Raw genomic sequence first — 18222 nt, 5'->3', positions numbered from 1 at the left:
TGCATTTGTCATTTAAAGAAGATAATTAGTAATTTTGAAGAGAGTGATTTCATTTAAGCTGTAAGATCAGGGAGCAAGATTCTAAAGGATTGAGAAGGAAGTGGAGAGTGATTGTATACAACATTTTCTAAGTTTGGCTGTGAAAGAGAAGAATAATATAAACCAATGGCTTGACAATAGGATCAAGTGAAAGTTTTAAAGGTGAAGGGAAGCTTGGGTATGCTTATAGGGAACAGGGAAAGAACCAGAAAAAAAGGGAAAGACCTAAGATAAGACGGAATTTTGAAGGGTCAAATTGTCAAAGGGAATGGAAGAAAAGGTGATTAAAAAAAGGTAAATGTAGAAGGGTTGGCTTTGATAAAGAGAAAAGCCCCCTCTTTATAAAAGAAAAGAATAAACGAAGAAAAAAGAATTGATGTAATGTCAGGGGGGTTTGAGATATAGAGTAGGAGGAAAAAGACAATGAAAAATAGCCCATTTTCTCCATGAACTGAGATGAGGTTCTTATAAGCAGGAATAGGGTTTGTGTGGTATGAGAAGCTTGAGGAAAGGAGATTTAGAACAACAATTAAAAACAATTAAACAATTAATTAAACAAAAAAATCTTCTATGTGAAGATGAGAGAAAATTAAAAGGATTGCTGCAGGAGAAGGGGGACAGTTATGATTAGGTAACCCTGTAGATACTGGAGCCAATTTGTCCTTGTTCACTAGCATGAATAAAAGAAGATGCAATAGAGAAAGTTAACCTAGAATTTGGATTTGGTGTGATGTATGGAAAGAGGGACAAAGGACTCAAGAACAGAAAATAATTTTAAGTTTAACTGTTTAACTTTGGGGTCTAGATGTAAAAGGAAAGAAATTGGGTCTGTAGCAGGAGTAATGACCTGCATTGTGAAAGCAATGGAAGGCACAATGTGGATGAAGAACAGGTTTGGAAGAAGTGTAGAATAGGGAGAAGTGAAATGATAGCACATTCTAAATGAATTTCAGAATTCTTATTTATAAAAGGGGAAAGCACATAGGTATGGTGGGAAGAGTATGACAATCCCTGGGTGGTTGAGGTAGAATGAAGGTATGGGTCATGAGTAGAATGAGGAACTGAGAGGTAGCATCAGTGTATTTATCATACAAGTTGTATAAAAAGTGTCATATAAGTTATATAAAAGTATTAGTATGAGGCAGGGATTGGGGTAGAGGAAAAGGAAGTATTGAACTGTTTCAGAAGGAGAGAAAATAATGTAGGAGCTGGTAGGTAACTGTCACAAGGACTTGGATGAGTTGAAATACATTTGTGCATATACATACACATACATATAAGTAAGTGCATGTATAGAAAGTAATTGTCAAAGGAGGAAAGACTGCTATCACTATGATGATAATATCACATTTCATCTAAATAGCAGTGTTTACATTTTAAAACATTCATAATCATTTTCATTTAGTTCTTCTAGTAGCTTGCTCATATAGGGAGAGTGGGTTATTTTAGAATCAATCAGTTGACTAGTGTTTATGAAGTACTTAATCTGGCCTCAGACACTGTCATTTAAGTGAATTAGCACAAGTCACTTAATCCCTTTTGCCTCAGTTTCCTTATCTGTAAAATGAGCTGGAGAAGGGAATGGCAAGCCACTCCAGTATATTTGCCAGGAAAACTCCAAATGAGCTCATGAAGAGTTGGATAGGATTTAAAAACAACTAAATAAAAACAATATGTGCTAGGCCCTGGGGATAAAAAGAAAGGCAAAAATACTCTCTACCCTTAAGGTATGAGGAAGACAAATTGTAAACAACTCCATACAGGCCTCCTGCAGAAAGCTGGATTTGAGCTGAATCTTGAAAATAGATGGGAAAGCCAAGAGATAGAGATGAAGAGAGAGAATTCCAAATATGGGGGACAGCTAGTGAAAAGGCATGAGGTAGGAAATAGTGTCATATTTGAGGAGGAGTAAGAAGACTAGTATCACTAAATTGTGAAAACCCAAATAGAGGGATTTAATGTTTTACATATTTAATGTAATCATTAATGATAGTTTAGATCAGAATCCACATGACTGGACTTCTGGTTTTCTTTTCATTTACAGTGTCATTGACATATCTGATCTTGATATGTTTATTGTAGTGCTTTCTTCATAACTAGTTCCCACTTATCCTGAAATGTCCTTCCATTGAGTGTCAAGATTTTTTGGAAATTTCCTATATTGCTTCCTTTTTCTTAGAGTACTAAATGATGACTGAGTCACTTTAGATCTTGTTTTTCCCCTAGAAGATATCATAGAGGTCATGTAGTCCAGTCTCTTCATTTTACAGATAACAAAACAGTATTTGAGAGCTTAACTGAATTAGCCAAGGTTCTTCACATAGTAAGTGATAGAAGTGAGATTTGAACCCAAGTCTTCTGCTCCAAATCTAGCAGTCCTTCTTCTGTACCAAATCTCTCTCCACTATTCATTTATTTACTATGATTATCTCAAGTGATTTCTTCCTTCCTTCCTTCTTTTTTCTTTCTTTCTTTCTTCCTTCCTTCCTTCTTTTTTCTTTCTTTCTTTCTTTCTTTCTTTCTTTCTTTCTTTCTTTCTTTCTTTCTTTCTTTCTTTCTTTCTTTCTCTCTCTCTTTTTCTTTTTCTTTTTTTTTCATCAACCATCCATTATATGTCATTCATAAATTATAATCAGATTCCACTGTAATACCAAGAAGACCAAGGCAATTAATTAATTATTTTTGTAGAACTATCTTTCAAAGATGTTGTTTCATTTAACATGGTGTCTTCATGGGGTTACCATGTTAATGGTGATTGATAACTAAAGCTGTTAGACAAAGTATACCTGGGATGAAATCTGGTCATTAAAAGAGTTAAAAATACCTTAATTCTCTTATTATCTTGTTTTTATTTTGTTTCTTGCAAGTTACTGCTGCAGCTTTAAATCCTTAAGAATTTACTTAAGCTCTCTATTGGCCCATACATAGTACAATCTGTGAACTAAAATAAGAAAACAAAAACAAAAACAAGAAATTAATAAATGAATTTCTTTGAACAGTCCTTAGATATTTTAAAGTAAAAGATGAAACATACTGTTAACTTTGTTTTTTGGTTAATAGGATGGATTCCCAGATTTCCAGGATCCTGTGCAGACCCTTTTCCAGCAGGATGCTGTAAAAGTTCAGTTAGCATTGGCCAAAGCTAAAGGTGAAGAATTTGCGGCACTTAATTCGCAGGTAATGGAAACCGCCAGTTTGGTATCCATCAATTTTTCATTCCCAGAAGTGATAGTAAAAACTAAGCATTAATTTTGGTTTTAAAGTTTTGATGACTGAAATGATTTCTAGTTGCCTCTGAAGTTTACCCCGATCCACAGCTGTATAAACAAGATAGCAATCACATCCTTTTTAGTTTGGCTAAATTTATGAATTGAATCTAATCTGGTTCTACTTAAACATTCTTTGTAGTTTGAGGATTTGAGGCTGAAGAAAGATTCCAAAAGACTCAAGCTACTGTTAGCTGTGTAAAGGCAAAAGAGTCACTTGCTTTCAAGATTTTTGTGCTGCATGCACTAAAACTTTGAAAAACAAGAACAGTAATATAATAGTATTATTTAAAATATTGTAAACTATTTAGTAAATACTGTGACCATACTTGTAAATTTTAAACTGATGTGCATTGGTGAGCAGGTCCTATAACATATACACATATATGTTTGGACTATGAGGCAAAGTAGAAGAAGTGTTGGGCTTGGAATCAAAAATGCCTGGATTCAAATTTTTTTTTCCACTCTTATTAGCCATGTGACCTAGGGAAGTTATTTAACTGTTGCCACACATCATTTCCTAGGATCATAAGATAATGATTTGGAACTGGAAGAGATCTTAGAAGTAATTTAGACTAACCACTTATTTTATTTTCTCAATAATATTTTATTATTCCAAATACATATAAAGATAATTTTCAACATTTATTTTTGTGAGACTTCATGTTCCAAATTTTTCTCCCTTCCTCTCTTTAACTCCCTCATTCCCAAGACAGCAATCAATCTGATATAGGTTAAATATGTGTAGTCCTTTTTAAACATATTTCCATATAGACCTATTATATAAGAAAGATCAGACCAAAAGGGAAAAACCCCTAAGAAAGAAAAAGCAGAAAAACAAAAATGGTGAAAATAGTATGCTTTGATCCACATTTAGTTTCCATGCTTTTCTCTCTGGATTTGGATGGCATTTTCCATCCCAAGTCTTGGAATTGTCTTCATTGCATTGTTGGAAAGAGCTAAGTCCACTATAGTTGATCATCTTGTTACTGTGTACAGTGTTCTCTTGGTTCTGTTCACTTCACTTAGCATCAGTTCATATAAGTCTCTCCAGGCTTCTATGAAATCATCCTGCTGATCGTTTCTTATAGAACAATAACATTCCATAACATTCATATACCATAACTTATTCAGCTGTTGCCTAACTGATGGGCATTTTATGAATGAGGAAACTGGGACCCAGAGAGGTAAAATCACTTGTGGAGGGGACACTTAGATGTTAAAATGACAGAGATAGGATATGAACCCAGGGCCCCTGGTTCACATTGTCCCATTATCATTGACAGGTTAAAATTTGCATTTGTGAATAGTTTCCATACTAGATGTCCCTCAAGTTGATGAAATCATAGATTCTATTTGTATTTATCATATTTGTTTATTGATACTTTTTGTTTTGATATCACATTCATTTGCAAATATGTCCTCCCCTTTCCTTGCCAAGAGTCTTTCCTTGAAAAAAAATTTTTTAAAAGAAAAAATATTTTATACTAAATTATTGGCCACTTCTGACAATATATACAGTATTTTCATATGCATAGTCCTCTGCATCTCCAGTGAAAGAAAGGAGCTGCATTTTACAAAACTCTTCTCTGGGGTCAATCTTGGTCATTTTAATTATATGTATTGTATTCATTTTATTTATTGTTCTTTCTGGTTACATTGTTATAGGCATTGTATATTTGATTTGCTGAATCTGTTTTCTTTTTTCAATAGTTTTTCAGTGTTGTCTGACTTAGGATGCCATTTAGGATTTTCTTGGCAAAGATAATGGAGTGGTTTGCCATTTCCTTCTCTAGTTTGTCAGATGAGAAAATCGAGACAAATGGAATTAAGTGACTTGCTCAGAAACACACAGGTGGTAACAGTCTGAGGCCAGATTTGAACTCAGGAAGATGAGTCTTCTTGACTTAGACCTGGCACTCTCTCTCTGTTGAGCCACCTAGCTATCCTGTTTTGTTTTTTTGTTTTTGTTTTTTTTACTTTCTCATTTTATATAAATATTCCATTTTTCTTAGAATTCATCAGATTAATCATTTCTTATGGCTCAGTAATATTTAAAGTCTTGGATAGTTGCCTAGACTAAACAAGTTGTTGTATACTATAATAATGGAATACTGTTGTGCTGTAACAAATGAAAAGTAGGCTGATTTCAGAAAAACCTAGAAAGGCTTACATGAATAGATACAAAATGAAGTGAACAGAACCAAGGGAACATTGTATATAATAACAGTAATATTGTATGAGCATCAATTGTGAATTACTTAAGTTATTCTCAGCAATAGAGTGATCCATGGCAATTCCTAAGGACTCATCATGATGAAAAATGCTTTCTGCTTTCAAAGAAAGAACTGATGGAGTCTGAATACAGATTGAAGCATTCTCCTTCCTTCTTCCCTCCCCTCCCGTTTTTCCCTTCCCTCCTTACCTCTCTCTCTCTCTCTCTCTCTTTCCCCCCTTTCTTCTTTCTTTCCTTCCTTCCTTCTTTCCTTTCTTCCTTCCTTTCTTCCTTCCTTCTCTCCTTCCTTCCTTCCTTTCTTTCTCTGCCTCACTCTCTCCCTCTTTTTCTTCCTTTATCCCTCTCTTCCGTCCCTCCTTCTCTCCCTCCCTTCCTTTCTTTTTTTGAATTTTCTTCCCAAAAAATGATGGATATGGAAATGTTTTACTTGATTACACATGTAGAGCCTATGTCAAATTGTTTACTACCTTAGGGAAGGGGAAGGAAAGGAAGGGAGGGAGGGATAAAATTTTGAATTTAAACCTTTTTAAAAAGTATTAAAAATTGTTTTTACATGTGATTGGGGGGAAATAAAATATCATTTAAAAAAACAAAAATTTTCCTAAAGCACTGAGAGGTAATGATTTCACCAGGATCACAGAGCCATTATGCATCATAGGAAAAACTTGATTCCAGGTCTTCTTGAGTCAAAGGCTAGCTTTCTTCCTATCTCCACACTGCCTCCGGGTATATAAATATGAAGTATATGTTTTTCCTTTTTAATTACTCCATTAGTTTTATATATTTATAGCTTACCACAATTAGAAAGTGATATAGGCACCCCAAGAAAAATTATTGTTTTCCATTTCTGAAGTTTTCTTAGTGCCTTATATAAAGGCATTCAGTAATTTCCAGAGAACGATTCTAAGACATTCACCTTTATATTTTCTATATTGAAACTAAGACTTTTATTTCCTTATTAAGTACATCATTTACAAATATTATGTCACATATCTTTGTTCCATTTAATTTCAGTATCTTAGGTAAATTCATATTAGATTGATTTTAACTGGTTTCTCCCCAGCAAAACATCAGAGATAAACCACTTAGACCAAAATTCATGAAGCTTCAGCCTGTTTTTATTTCAGTGCAGAAAGAAGAGTTGGAGAAGTGTTTGGGAAAACAGTTGTGTATTCTAGCAAAATAACTGCACATTTTACCTTGACATAGGAAGCAGGATGTTTTAGTAGGATTTGAAATCAGAAGTTTTATGTTTGGGCCCTGGATCTGCCATCTCAAGTTGTTTGACTTTGGGCAAATAATTTAGCCTTTCTGAACAACTTAATTCAGTAAACAGTTATTAAATGCCTACTATGTGTACTCTTCATCTGCAGAAATTATTTGCCACCTATTTACTAGGTTTATGAGGATCTAGTAAAAGTGCTTTTAATATAGGAGCTAAAGTGGTAATAAATTATCAGGAGTGGTAATATGAAATAGAATTATGAAGAGATTAATTGTATAAAAATAGTATAATAGCAATTTAATTTGTGACATGGAGCAAACTATTTATAGATAATAGAAATTTTGCTATTTTATTATTATGTAAATAGCACACAGGATCAAGCAGATAGAACTAAGCAAGGCAGATAATAACTGAATGAGCAGTTTACTTTTGAAACTTTTTATAGCTCTGGGGAGATGGAGGAGTCAGAGGGCAGGATCTAGGAGTAAGAGGAGGAATCAAGAAAGGTTTTGGTAGCTTAGAGAGAGGAGGGAGATGGGATCCAAGGAGTAACAAGGATGTGTATTGAGACGTTGAGAAAAGCAGTTTCCATCTGGGTTCTTTCAAAAGTTTTTGTGACTGTCTTTAAAAATGCTAGCTAGATTGTTAATGCTGTAAAGTTACCCATGTATATATCCTGTAAATAAAAGGCTATTAAATTAAAAAAAAAAAAAATGCTAGCTAGACAGTTTACTGAAGATTAGAGACAGGATGGATGAATGAAAGATAGACTCCAGCTTCACATCATTCTATTCAAACAGGACAGTTTGGGAAACTGACCTGATCATAGTTGACAAAGGAGTAAGATGAGCTCTTTTTAGCAATTCTTGAGAATAAGTTAATTTGGGGTTCACATTAGAACTATTATTATATTTTAGGGAAATACTTCAGTCCTGTTCTGCCCCATAAAGAAGACAATTATCCCTTTGCAATATGAAGGTTGTTCAGTGACATTCTGTATTGTTTAATTCTTTGAGAGGTAAATTGGGCTGATTTTTGTAGATGGAAGTTTTACACCTTTTCTCTCTACAGCCATAATGTCCTCCTCTATTTTCAGAATCCGTGTAGTATCCCAAAATAAAGATGCCAGGATATCGCCCTCTGTATTGGAAGAAGCTCCTAACAGATGCTGCTATTTCATTTAGATTTCTTAGGAAAAGAATCTTTAAAGGGGGCTAAGTAGCTTGTACCACAATCCCCAAGACCTTTTGCTTTTCATTTGAAAGAAGAATCCTTTTTATAGACTTTAGAAGACAGCTTGATTGCCAAAAATCCATTTGGTGTTGTAGCATGATAATATAGGCATGCATGCATATTTATGGAGTGTGTGTATGATATATGAAAGTGTGAACTTATTTTAATGAATGCAAAATATATTTGCTTTGGAGTCTTAAATTGGCACCTTCAAACCTTTCAAGAGTCTGATGTAGACAGTTTTAGTCACTGATTTTATTTTTGCTTTATTAGCAGCCTGAAAAGGTGATGGCAAAACAGATGGAGTTCCTTTGCACCCAAGCTGGTTATGAGAGACTACAACATGCAGAAAGACGGTTGTCTGCAGGGCTTTACCGGCAGAGCTCGGAAGAGCACAGTCCAAATGGCTTAATAGCAGATAATTCCGACGGACAAGGTAAAGGTTCTACCCTGCCATGATATTACAGCCAGGATTAATTCTGAATCTCAAAGACAAGCAAAAAAAAAAATATTATTTATGTTTGTCTTGTTTTCCAAATGGTGTCTTAGAGGTTTTATTTAAAATTATTTTTCATAAATTATTTGATTTTTACAAAGAAAAAGCTACTTAATAAAGAATTGGCATTTAGGTTTTTAGGATTCATTTATCTCTTGATATGAAATTTTTCTTTGTTTCCTTTGATATTCTCTTATCTGACATATATGACTGACAAAAATCTTGTAAAATGTGTGGGTGAAAATGGGAGACTTGATTAATGAAAGAAGAATAAATGAGATGGCTTCTTTCTCCAAAAAACTTGTTGACCAGAGAGAATGCCCATTTTTCTAAGAAGAACCAAAGAACAGTATTACTTGGACTTCCAAGAAAAAAGAAAGAAAGAAACCAACTCAAAAACCAAACCCTGTAACTTATCGAGTGTTTCTATTTAGTTTCTCAGGAAACATGGTGGCTGTTTCCAAAGCAATATGACTTGTCCATTAGAATGAATATATGTAAATGACAAGTTAGGTTTTATTTGGTGATACATAAAATTACTAGTCCTCTGAAAATATGATCTGTATAATGATATGATTGATGTAGGCACCAAATGTTGGTTTAGTTATGTGAAGAATTCACAGTAGCCATTCTCTTTGGCAAAAGATAGTTTACTTAAGAGAAAAGGTTACAGACAAAATAAGAGAGGCAATAGGCATCAGGAATGATAAATATAAAATAGAGCTGGGAGAGAATCTAGTTAGCAAGCAAAAAGATTTTAACAATTAATGATGGAAAAGATAAGTTCCCTAGTGTAACTCACAATTAACCAGGAGAAATGAATTTGGAGTATGCCCTTAGGCATAATTAGGAAGTTAGGAAGGCTAAACAGCAAAAAGAAATGTAACACCTTAAAAGAGTTAGTTGTAAGAAGGAGAAAGAATAGAGGCATAATGGTGGCTGAGAGAAGAGACATCACATGGTGTAGGGAGGAACAAAAGGGAAAGACTGCATGAAGCAGGATACCATGGCGGGCTACAACCCAAAAGAAGTTCAGCAAAAATGGCAAGAGCCATGGACAGATTTATAGGGGAAATTTAACTTAAGGGATTTGACGTAGCTTGAATTTCTTACTGGACATAGTAAGGCAGGTCTTTAAGGTTAAACTGATCCCTTCCCTGTTTGCCTCTGGGAATAATTCTATTAATTAAAGAAAGACTTTAGTCTTTCTCTGCTAACTCACCTACTTACCTCATCATTTAGTATAATATTTCATATTTTAAAGATTCATGATTTCATTTCAGTGGGTACCCCCTTCAGTGATAGGATCATAATCCCATTAGACCTGGTGAATGGTGTGGTAATCAGCAACGTCTAGAAAAAATTATCACCCTGTGACCAGGCTCGCCTTTAAGAATCTAGAGTCTATACACACTCAAACATGAGGTATCAGAGTAGAACTTGGACATTTTTTTTCTTTTTCTCAAAAAAGAAACTAAAGTATAGGATTTAGGGGATGGGATGTAAAATAGGGAAGTTTGGAGAAAAGGATTCCTAAGGGAAAAGTGTCTCATTTCTATATATGCTTTTTGTATTTCTTTATCCTTTCCCCATAAAACTCTGGAGCCAGTTATCTCTTTCAAGTCTCAGTGTGATACTTTCATCTACGATAGTTGTTGTTTTATTCCAGTAAAAAGCAGTTTCTTCGCTAAGACCATGCTTTTTAAATTGCATTTCCAAACTAAGAAACAAAGCACTACTTAATTATAAAAGGGTTTGAGCATTAGAGATGTAGGGAAAGAAATTCTTTTCTTTTGTATGTTATAAAATGGTTTTCACTAAAGTCTCACTGTGCCTCTTTTTATCTGTCTGGGTTTATTATTAACAAATATGTAATGAAAGCAGATTTATGAAGAATTGTATATTTAGGAATTGGTATGAAATCAAAGACCTGAGTATTTCAGTGGCCATAACGTTATTTTCCTTCAGAACTGTTAATTTTAGACCTAACAGGTTTGCTTTTAAAATAAATGAGTAGACTTAAATTAACCACACTTATATAGCTTCCAACTTAGTATATTCATAGAGAGAATCCCAGAAAAAAAGGATAGCAGAATGTGGAGATCATGTATAGCCAAATGAAAAGAATCTCTTTTATAATGAGGTTAAGGAATAGTGTGGGAAAGGACTTCCACTGCTGATGTAAAGCATTTATTCAGAAGCTTTAAAAAAAAAAAACACACACAAAAAAACTTAAGTTTTCATGGCACCTCTGGAAGAAAAAAAACAGTAATGAAAAATGTAGTATTATGTATTGCAAATGTGTTTTGATTTATGGGAGTATATAATTTGGAATGTACCATTTTTCAATCATATCTCTGGATTCTCATTCTCTTCTGTACATTCTTGTGGTCTTTCTGTAACATACTGGTATTTTTTAAAACTCCATTTGGCTTGAAGCCACTTGCAGTATTTTGCAGTACGTTGAAAATGAGGACACCTTTCTAAGAAGATCTGTAGCAAGAAAATGTTATTAAGTAGGAGATTTTTTTTTTTTAATATGAAGTGGGAATAAGGATTGGGAATCATAATTTTTATCTCATTTATGGTGAATTTTGTTAAAAATCTAATAATTTGTAGCATATGGAACAGAATCATACTTCTCAAAATTTAGTAAAATCATGCAGAAGAGACATTTTAATCAAGTGAAAAGAATCCTAGGCCTTGAGATTCTCCTACCTCTATAAAAGATTAAGTCACTTAATTTCTGTGGGCCCTCTTCCCTCACTTATACATGGTAGTGGTGATAATGATAATTATGATGTTCGATTATTGTACATTTGTTTCAATAGTGTCCAACTCTATGACTTCATTTGGGCTCTTTATCAGAAGTGGCAAATTTGCTGCCTACTGGTCCCAGCAGATGACAAAATTTTGAGTAAAACCAGAACCATATCAAAATGTAATTGGAAAGTATTTGACAAATTAAAAAGAAAGATAATATAACAGAGGTAATGCTAATTTATGCTTTTCTAAGTCACTATGAAGCTGCAGAGTTATATTCGAATCTGACCTAGCTGTCTAGAAATTACCCCAAAATATATGAAAGTTAGAGAAACACACTGGTTTTTTTTTGTTTTTTTTTAAGTTCCTTTATCCTGGAAATGTTCATATCAATGCAATAAAATGTTTTCATCTTCTTACCTGTTCATATTCAAAAGTGGAATAGATTGCTTCAGCAGGTAGTCAGTTGTATCTTTTCACATGTGAAAGCTGACTGTATGATCACTTCTTGTACAAATAGTAAAAGGGATTCTGTTTTAGATATTGCTTGGCCAAGATAACTTTCAAGGCTTTTTCCAACACTGATCATCTAAACTTCTTTCATTCATCTATCCTGACTCTTTAAATAAAGGGAATGTGCCCATGGATTTGTCCTTCAACTCTTCCTCTTAGATTGACACTGCATTGATTAAATAGTTTATATTACATTTTAGGCATTTTGGACATGGAAACAACTTGACCCCAACATGCTAGACATAAACTCTGCTTTTTGAAGCTGATTTTATCTTTATTTTCTATATTTCTTTATCTAGAAGGCAAATACACATGAAACTCAGAATTAAACATCTCTCTATAGAGAATGTCTTTTAAGTTCTTCTAAAATCTATTTAAATTTAACATTGCTATAAACAAAATCTGTTTACCTTATTATGGACCAGAGAGTTGAGAAAATTTTAGAGAAATTCCAATTGACTTATAATTTATAGGACAAATTAAAATACATATTCAGTAAAATTCTTTTATTGAATATGTGTTTTAATTACAAATTCCTCTATTATTTTGAGTGGGAGTTTTTTAGGGGGGAAAACTGCTGTAGCTCTAAATATTTCTTCTCATCTTAAAAATTTTTTTCATGCAAAGAATCCTGGTTTTGCCTAATATAATTTAAAATTTATTTTGTTTTCTTTTTTTTGATAGCAGAAAGACCCTTGAATCTCCGAATGTCCAGTTTACAAAATAGACAGCCTCCACATTTTGTGATGGATGGGGAGCTGAGCAGACTTTTTTCCAGTAATGAGGCCAAGTCTCAGTCATCAGGTAAGGGCACAGTCTAGGATGAGAAAGAACTTGACTTATCTCTTAGTATTTGCTTCAGAACCAGAACTGTGCCTCAAAAATACCACGTGATTTTTTTTTTGCTTCCCCCCCCCCCAAGTCTGTCCAGTATAATAAAATGTATCATTGCATATTGGCATTTCCAAATTTTAATTACATATACCTATATCTATATATTTATATATCTATATAGATATATATAGCTAGGTAGTGACAAGATTGTAGACATGACAATGTTTACAATTTTTATATATTGGTGCAGCTGCTCTCTGTATATATACATACATAGATAGATAAACTAACCATTGATTTCATTATTTTTAATGTTATATCTTCAGAGGCAATAGTAGCTAGAGAGCTGATCTTGAAGTCAGAAAACCTGGGTTAAAGGCTTATCTTGAAGGGCTGCTGGATGTGAGATTCTGGGCAGATCACTTAAACTCCCAGAGCTTCTGGGGTTACTCTCTGATACAGTAAATTGCTGAAATTGTTCTGACTTGCATGAAGAGGGAATTGTTAACCTGGAACTTCCTATACTGATTACATCACAGACCAATCAAAAATAAATTATTCTGGTTAAGTAGATCATAACTTTATTTTTATTTTTTTTGGATCATAACTTTAATATAGAATTGATTATACTTATGTATGTGTCTGTATGTTAAGAAAACTTAGTGTACAAAAATTTACACTCCCAAGCAGATTAATGAAAAGGAGATATACTGTAACAAAATTCATTTAATTAGCAACTGCTAATTAATGTTAGTACACTTAAGTGTTTATATATATATATATATATATGAAAAACAGATACTTAAAATGGCTTTTGAAATCACTATCTGAAGATCAATCAGAAAAAGAGAAATTATAAAGTTAAATTGCATATCAAATTATATTGCAATTAATCAACTAGTCTATTCCAGCTTTCTAATATCACAAATGTGGAAATTGAGATCCCCAAAGCCATAACATAGCAATTATAATTTGACTTAATGAGGGCATAGAAATATGATGAAAAAAAATTAAGTTAGGTATGTTAGGTTAAGTTATCCTAACTTGTGAGGAATAAACTTTTTTTTTTCTTAAAGTACACCTGTATGGCGTACTGTTGGTAATCTATATTGAGAAAGCATTGCCATTCACTTTCATTGCCATTCAGTTTCAGTGAACTCACATTCACCCTACTATATGCAGATTTTGAGAAGGCCAGAAAGACCTAATTAATTCTGTATGCTATGATTTCTGCTTATAAATTTTTGAAATTATTTTTTTGGGGGAAGGAAAGTTGCTAATTAAGTAATTTTTGTTACTCCTTCTTCCTCTTCTTTTTCTCCTCCTCCTCCCCTTCCTCTTCCTCCTTTTCTTTCTTCCTCTTCTCCCTCTCCTTCTTTTCCTTCCTCGTCTCCTTCCTCTCCTTTTTCTCCTCTTCCTCCTTCTCCTCTTCCTCTTCTTCCCTTTCTTCCTCTCCTCTTCTTCCTCCTGCTCTCCTTCCTCTTCTTCCTTTCCTCTTCTTCCTCCTTCTCCCCTTCTTCTTCTTCCTTTTCTTTCTTCCTCTCCTCCTCTTCCTCCTCTCCTTTTCATTTTTCTCCTCCTTTTAAAAAAAAACATTTTGGTTTAATTCCCATTCTGTGGAAAGCTTTCTAAACAGGAACAGTTGGATATAGGCTTCTGTATTTGTTGCATAGACATAATTGTACTAAGGAATTGATATAGAATAAAGCAAAGGAGTTACTGACCAGTTAGGGAGTACCTATGTATTGCAAAACAAACTCTATAAAATTAGTTCTTTAACTTTAGGGTAGCTACTAGTTTCTTCTAAGAGCTCTAGAATTCATGGTAAGCCAAAACAAAAATAGCATTAAATACTAAATTAAAGATTTCATTTTATCTTTGTGCAAAAAGTGAAATGCATTATGTATATCTATGTCAATTCATAGAATGCTTCATTGTTGGTTTTACTTTTTAATTAGTAAAAGAAGTAGGGGCCTCCTTCCTTTCTTCTAGATCATTCACCTTCATTTTACATATTTTGGAAAATCTTTTAAATATTCTTGCATTTAATTGTACAGAAGATTTTCCTCTCACATTATTTTCAACCTTTCTCATATATTTTTGACCCAAAACTTTTTGTACTTGTATATTATTATTCAATATATATATTTATTTATTTACTTATTTTTTTGCTGAGGCAATTGGGATTAAGTGACTTGCCCAGGGTCAAACAAGAAATGTTAAGTGTTTGAATTTGAACTCAGGTCCTTCTAACTTCAGGGCTGATGCGCTCTCTCTCTCTCTCTCTCTCTTTCTCTGTGTGTGTGTGTGTGTATATATATATATTTTTTTTATTTATTTAAAGAAAATAGCCTGTTAAATAAGCCAAAGAGACTATGTATTGAGAGACAGCATGATGGATTAAAAAGTGAGAATACTTACCTCTGCAGGGTGATGATGGTGGTGATGATGCTTTCATGGGATAGTGTAAATAAAATGTGAGACATGAATGTAGTTTGTGGGGAGAGTGAGGCTGAATTGGAGATTAATGGATTTGGATTGAAATTCTGCCTTTTCTTTTTATCTTGATGCTCTTGGGCAAAATCATTTAATCTTTCTGATCCACATTTGAGAATGAGACTGTTAGGTTTGACCTAAATCAATGATATGGTAAACTTTAAAATGTCATATAGACAACTTTTATTAAATTGTATTTTTCAAGACAATCATACTATAAACATTATAATTCTTTCCTAAAATTTGTGTAAAGAGTTGCTGTATAATTTTTTGATCCTAATATTTATAATATTTTTCTTTGTTTTCATTTTGATACAGAAAGCCTTGGGATTTTAAAAGATTTTCCTCACTCAGCTTTTAACTTGGAAAGGAAAGTCATAAAAACAGAGCCTGAGGATACAAGATAGCCATGATTCTCCCACTGTACGTTGGAAAAAATGGCGCCAGATCTGAGGATAAAGCTACAATACAAAATTAAGCCTTAATAACCAATGTTGCCTCATTCAAGTCAAACAGATTTCATAGCCAAAGCTTAAGGACTGGTACATTAGTCTGTGGAAACTGAGTGGGGAGGGTGGGGGGAGAAGGGATAGGAAAAAACATCACAATCTAGAACAGTTATATCGGTAAATACACATTCCTGTATAAGTTGTTTCATTATGTGGGGAAGCTTACAAATTAATATTGTAGGCATCCATTATTTAAGAATGTAAAATGTATTTGTATAACTTATAAAAGTAAAATCTAGGTGTTGAGACATGTATTCAGTCCAGTAGATGTGGATACAATTTATTTTACTTGAAATTTCAATGTCTACTTTAAATGTATCTAGCATAAATATGAGTGTTATACATCAGAATTTAGAAATCTATGGGATTATAGGAAAGAAAGCTAATTAAAGTGACAGGTAAACAGCCAGTTTATTTTTTTTTGGGAAAATAAAAAACAAGTACTTCATATTTTAATGAAGGAAGTTTGAGTGGCTATTACCTTTGATAAAGCCAAGCTTGTTTTAGAGGAGATAAATATGTATATATATATATGACATTTATTAATGTAATGTCATTTTACCAGTTTCATCAGTGTACTTTAAAATATTAATCAAGTACTAGGGAAAAGTCAGAAACGTCAATCTAGTGGCTGCCGTATGAACGTGACCTACAGCATTGGCCTTTGCATAGCATAACCATTAAGGCATTAACAAAACAAAACAAAAAAATATTGGAATATCTTCCTTGGACAGAAAACTCGAGACAAGTAGACTGATTTGCAAATGGCCTAGTTTTGGATGTTTCAGATCACTAATGTGGATTGCAGAAGGACTTCATCCAGAAGGTGATAAAAATGTGATGGATAATGGCCAGAGCCATAACCCATTATTGAAACAACTTTCCTCTATGTCTTGAAATTTGCTCTGCCTGCAGAGGTGGATGTGAGCGACTAGATGCCGATAGGAGGTGCCCTCTTGTCCAAATGATGCTATGTTTTTACCAATCACTGGAGACACTGTGCAGACATTCTTTTCTACATGTGCTTTTAGTTGATACCTGTATTTGTTATTTATTTTGCAGTTTAATTTTTGGTATACCTTTCATCTTTTCAAATGCTTTTTTTCCTGAAAGTAATAATAGCTTGAATACATTTCTGTCTTAAATTCCACTGTTTAATGTGAGGCTTTTTGGCTTAGATACAAATATATGTATGTATGTATGTGTGTGTGTGTGTGTGTGTGTGTGTGTGTGTGTATATATATATGTGGCAGGCTTATTCACATATATCTGCCTGTTTACTTAAGGATAAGAATTTCCCATTTGAATCCTTTCCCCATGGTAAAGTACAAATGAGGGTTTTATTAAAACAAACTTTCCTTATTGGTTTGAGAAGCAGTAATAAGAACATGGATTAATAGACAGATTTCCATACTTGCTCTTAAAGTACCTTCTCAACCCTTGGTTGAGAATATGATGTGCCATGAAATGTATTTTTTCTGTCTCTAGTTCAGTTCTGCATTGTAGATATGTAACAGTTACCCGGTCTTCATATATGCCATACTAAAATTTGTCAGCCCAGTGTTAAATGAGGTGTCTGCACTCTAGTCCCTGATCACTGTAAATGTGTATAATTGTTTTATCACTTTTGATTTGTGGAAGAGCTTTATAGTGGCAACACCAGTCAACAACTTTTCTATTATTAAAAGGTGGTTTTTCCTCCCTAAATGGTTCATTGTGCTGTATGTAGTGTTTTGACCATTGGCCAAACTTTTTATGTATATTTCAACTTTGTTGCTAATTTGAGGTTGAAGATGTAACTTTGTCTTTGTTCACTGTTTGTGGAAAGAGTACAAATAGGATTTAAATAGAATGTTTCTTCAGTTTTTAATATTAGCCATAGCACTGGTTAGTATCTGAGTAGTTTCATGAAACGTTTTATGTATTCTAATATGTTTTGAGAGATTTTGTGAGGTTACAAAAAAAAAACCTGAATATTAATGTCCAAGTTCATAGATGGTAAGCAACAGATTTTTTTTCTTAAAATTGCAGTTATCTTCCCTCTAATATTTGTCACAATGTCTGTGACCAAAAAATGTGCGTGGAACAAAAGATTTCATATTTGAAAACCATAGATATGTATGATTGGTTAGCATAATTTGCTGATCTTCCAAGTAATGATGAGGGGAGTACCTCACAAGAAAATTTTCAGTAAAATATAATTTTTATTTTGTAAACACTAATGTATTAAATTTGCTATACATTAAAGCATATAATATATATTTTTATTTGAACTACAAGTATGATTCAGTTGTTTTAGCAAGTTTACTGTGTTATAGAATACTTCCTCCAAACAAATTACTTCAGTATCACAATTCAAGAAGGTCAGTGCCCTAATATATGACACTTTACCACGTGATATTTGTAGCTCTCTGATTGTTGAGCCTCTCTACTGATGTAAAGAATGAGGATGGCCAGGAGCTTCCTGTGATCATTTTTAGAAAAAGTTTTAAAATTCCATATATTTCTAGCTTTTAATGCAAACTGAATATTTTTCACCAAATGGCTTTTCCAACTCCCAGTTATCTGTTTAACATCTATTATTTCAAGCAGTAAATTTATTAGTATCTAGA

At 33.3% G+C, this 18222-nt stretch overlaps 1 protein-coding gene across 3 annotated transcripts in view; it reads left to right on the top strand.

Annotated features, from left to right (window-relative positions):
* Positions 1-17883, top strand: part of NAB1 (NGFI-A binding protein 1) — a 60045-nt gene extending 42162 nt beyond the window's left edge. The window contains exons 5-8 of one of the 3 annotated variants that reach the window (XM_031960302.1): positions 3100-3216; positions 8276-8435; positions 12456-12575; positions 15420-17883. In XM_031960302.1, coding sequence (XP_031816162.1) covers positions 3100-3216; positions 8276-8435; positions 12456-12575; positions 15420-15508 — 486 coding nt within the window. In that variant the 3' untranslated portion in view covers positions 15509-17883. Of the gene's footprint in view, positions 1-3099; positions 3217-8272; positions 8436-12455; positions 12576-15419 lie in introns of all 3 variants that reach the window. The other 2 variants (XM_031960301.1, XM_023499346.2) reach the window with 2 other exon arrangements.
* The last annotated feature ends 339 nt before the right edge of the window (positions 17884-18222 follow it).

The sequence above is a fragment of the Sarcophilus harrisii genome, chromosome 3 (genome assembly GCF_902635505.1).
Source record: "Sarcophilus harrisii chromosome 3, mSarHar1.11, whole genome shotgun sequence".
Lineage (NCBI taxonomy): Eukaryota > Metazoa > Chordata > Mammalia > Dasyuromorphia > Dasyuridae > Sarcophilus > Sarcophilus harrisii.
This window is presented reverse-complemented; position numbering and strand designations above follow the sequence as displayed.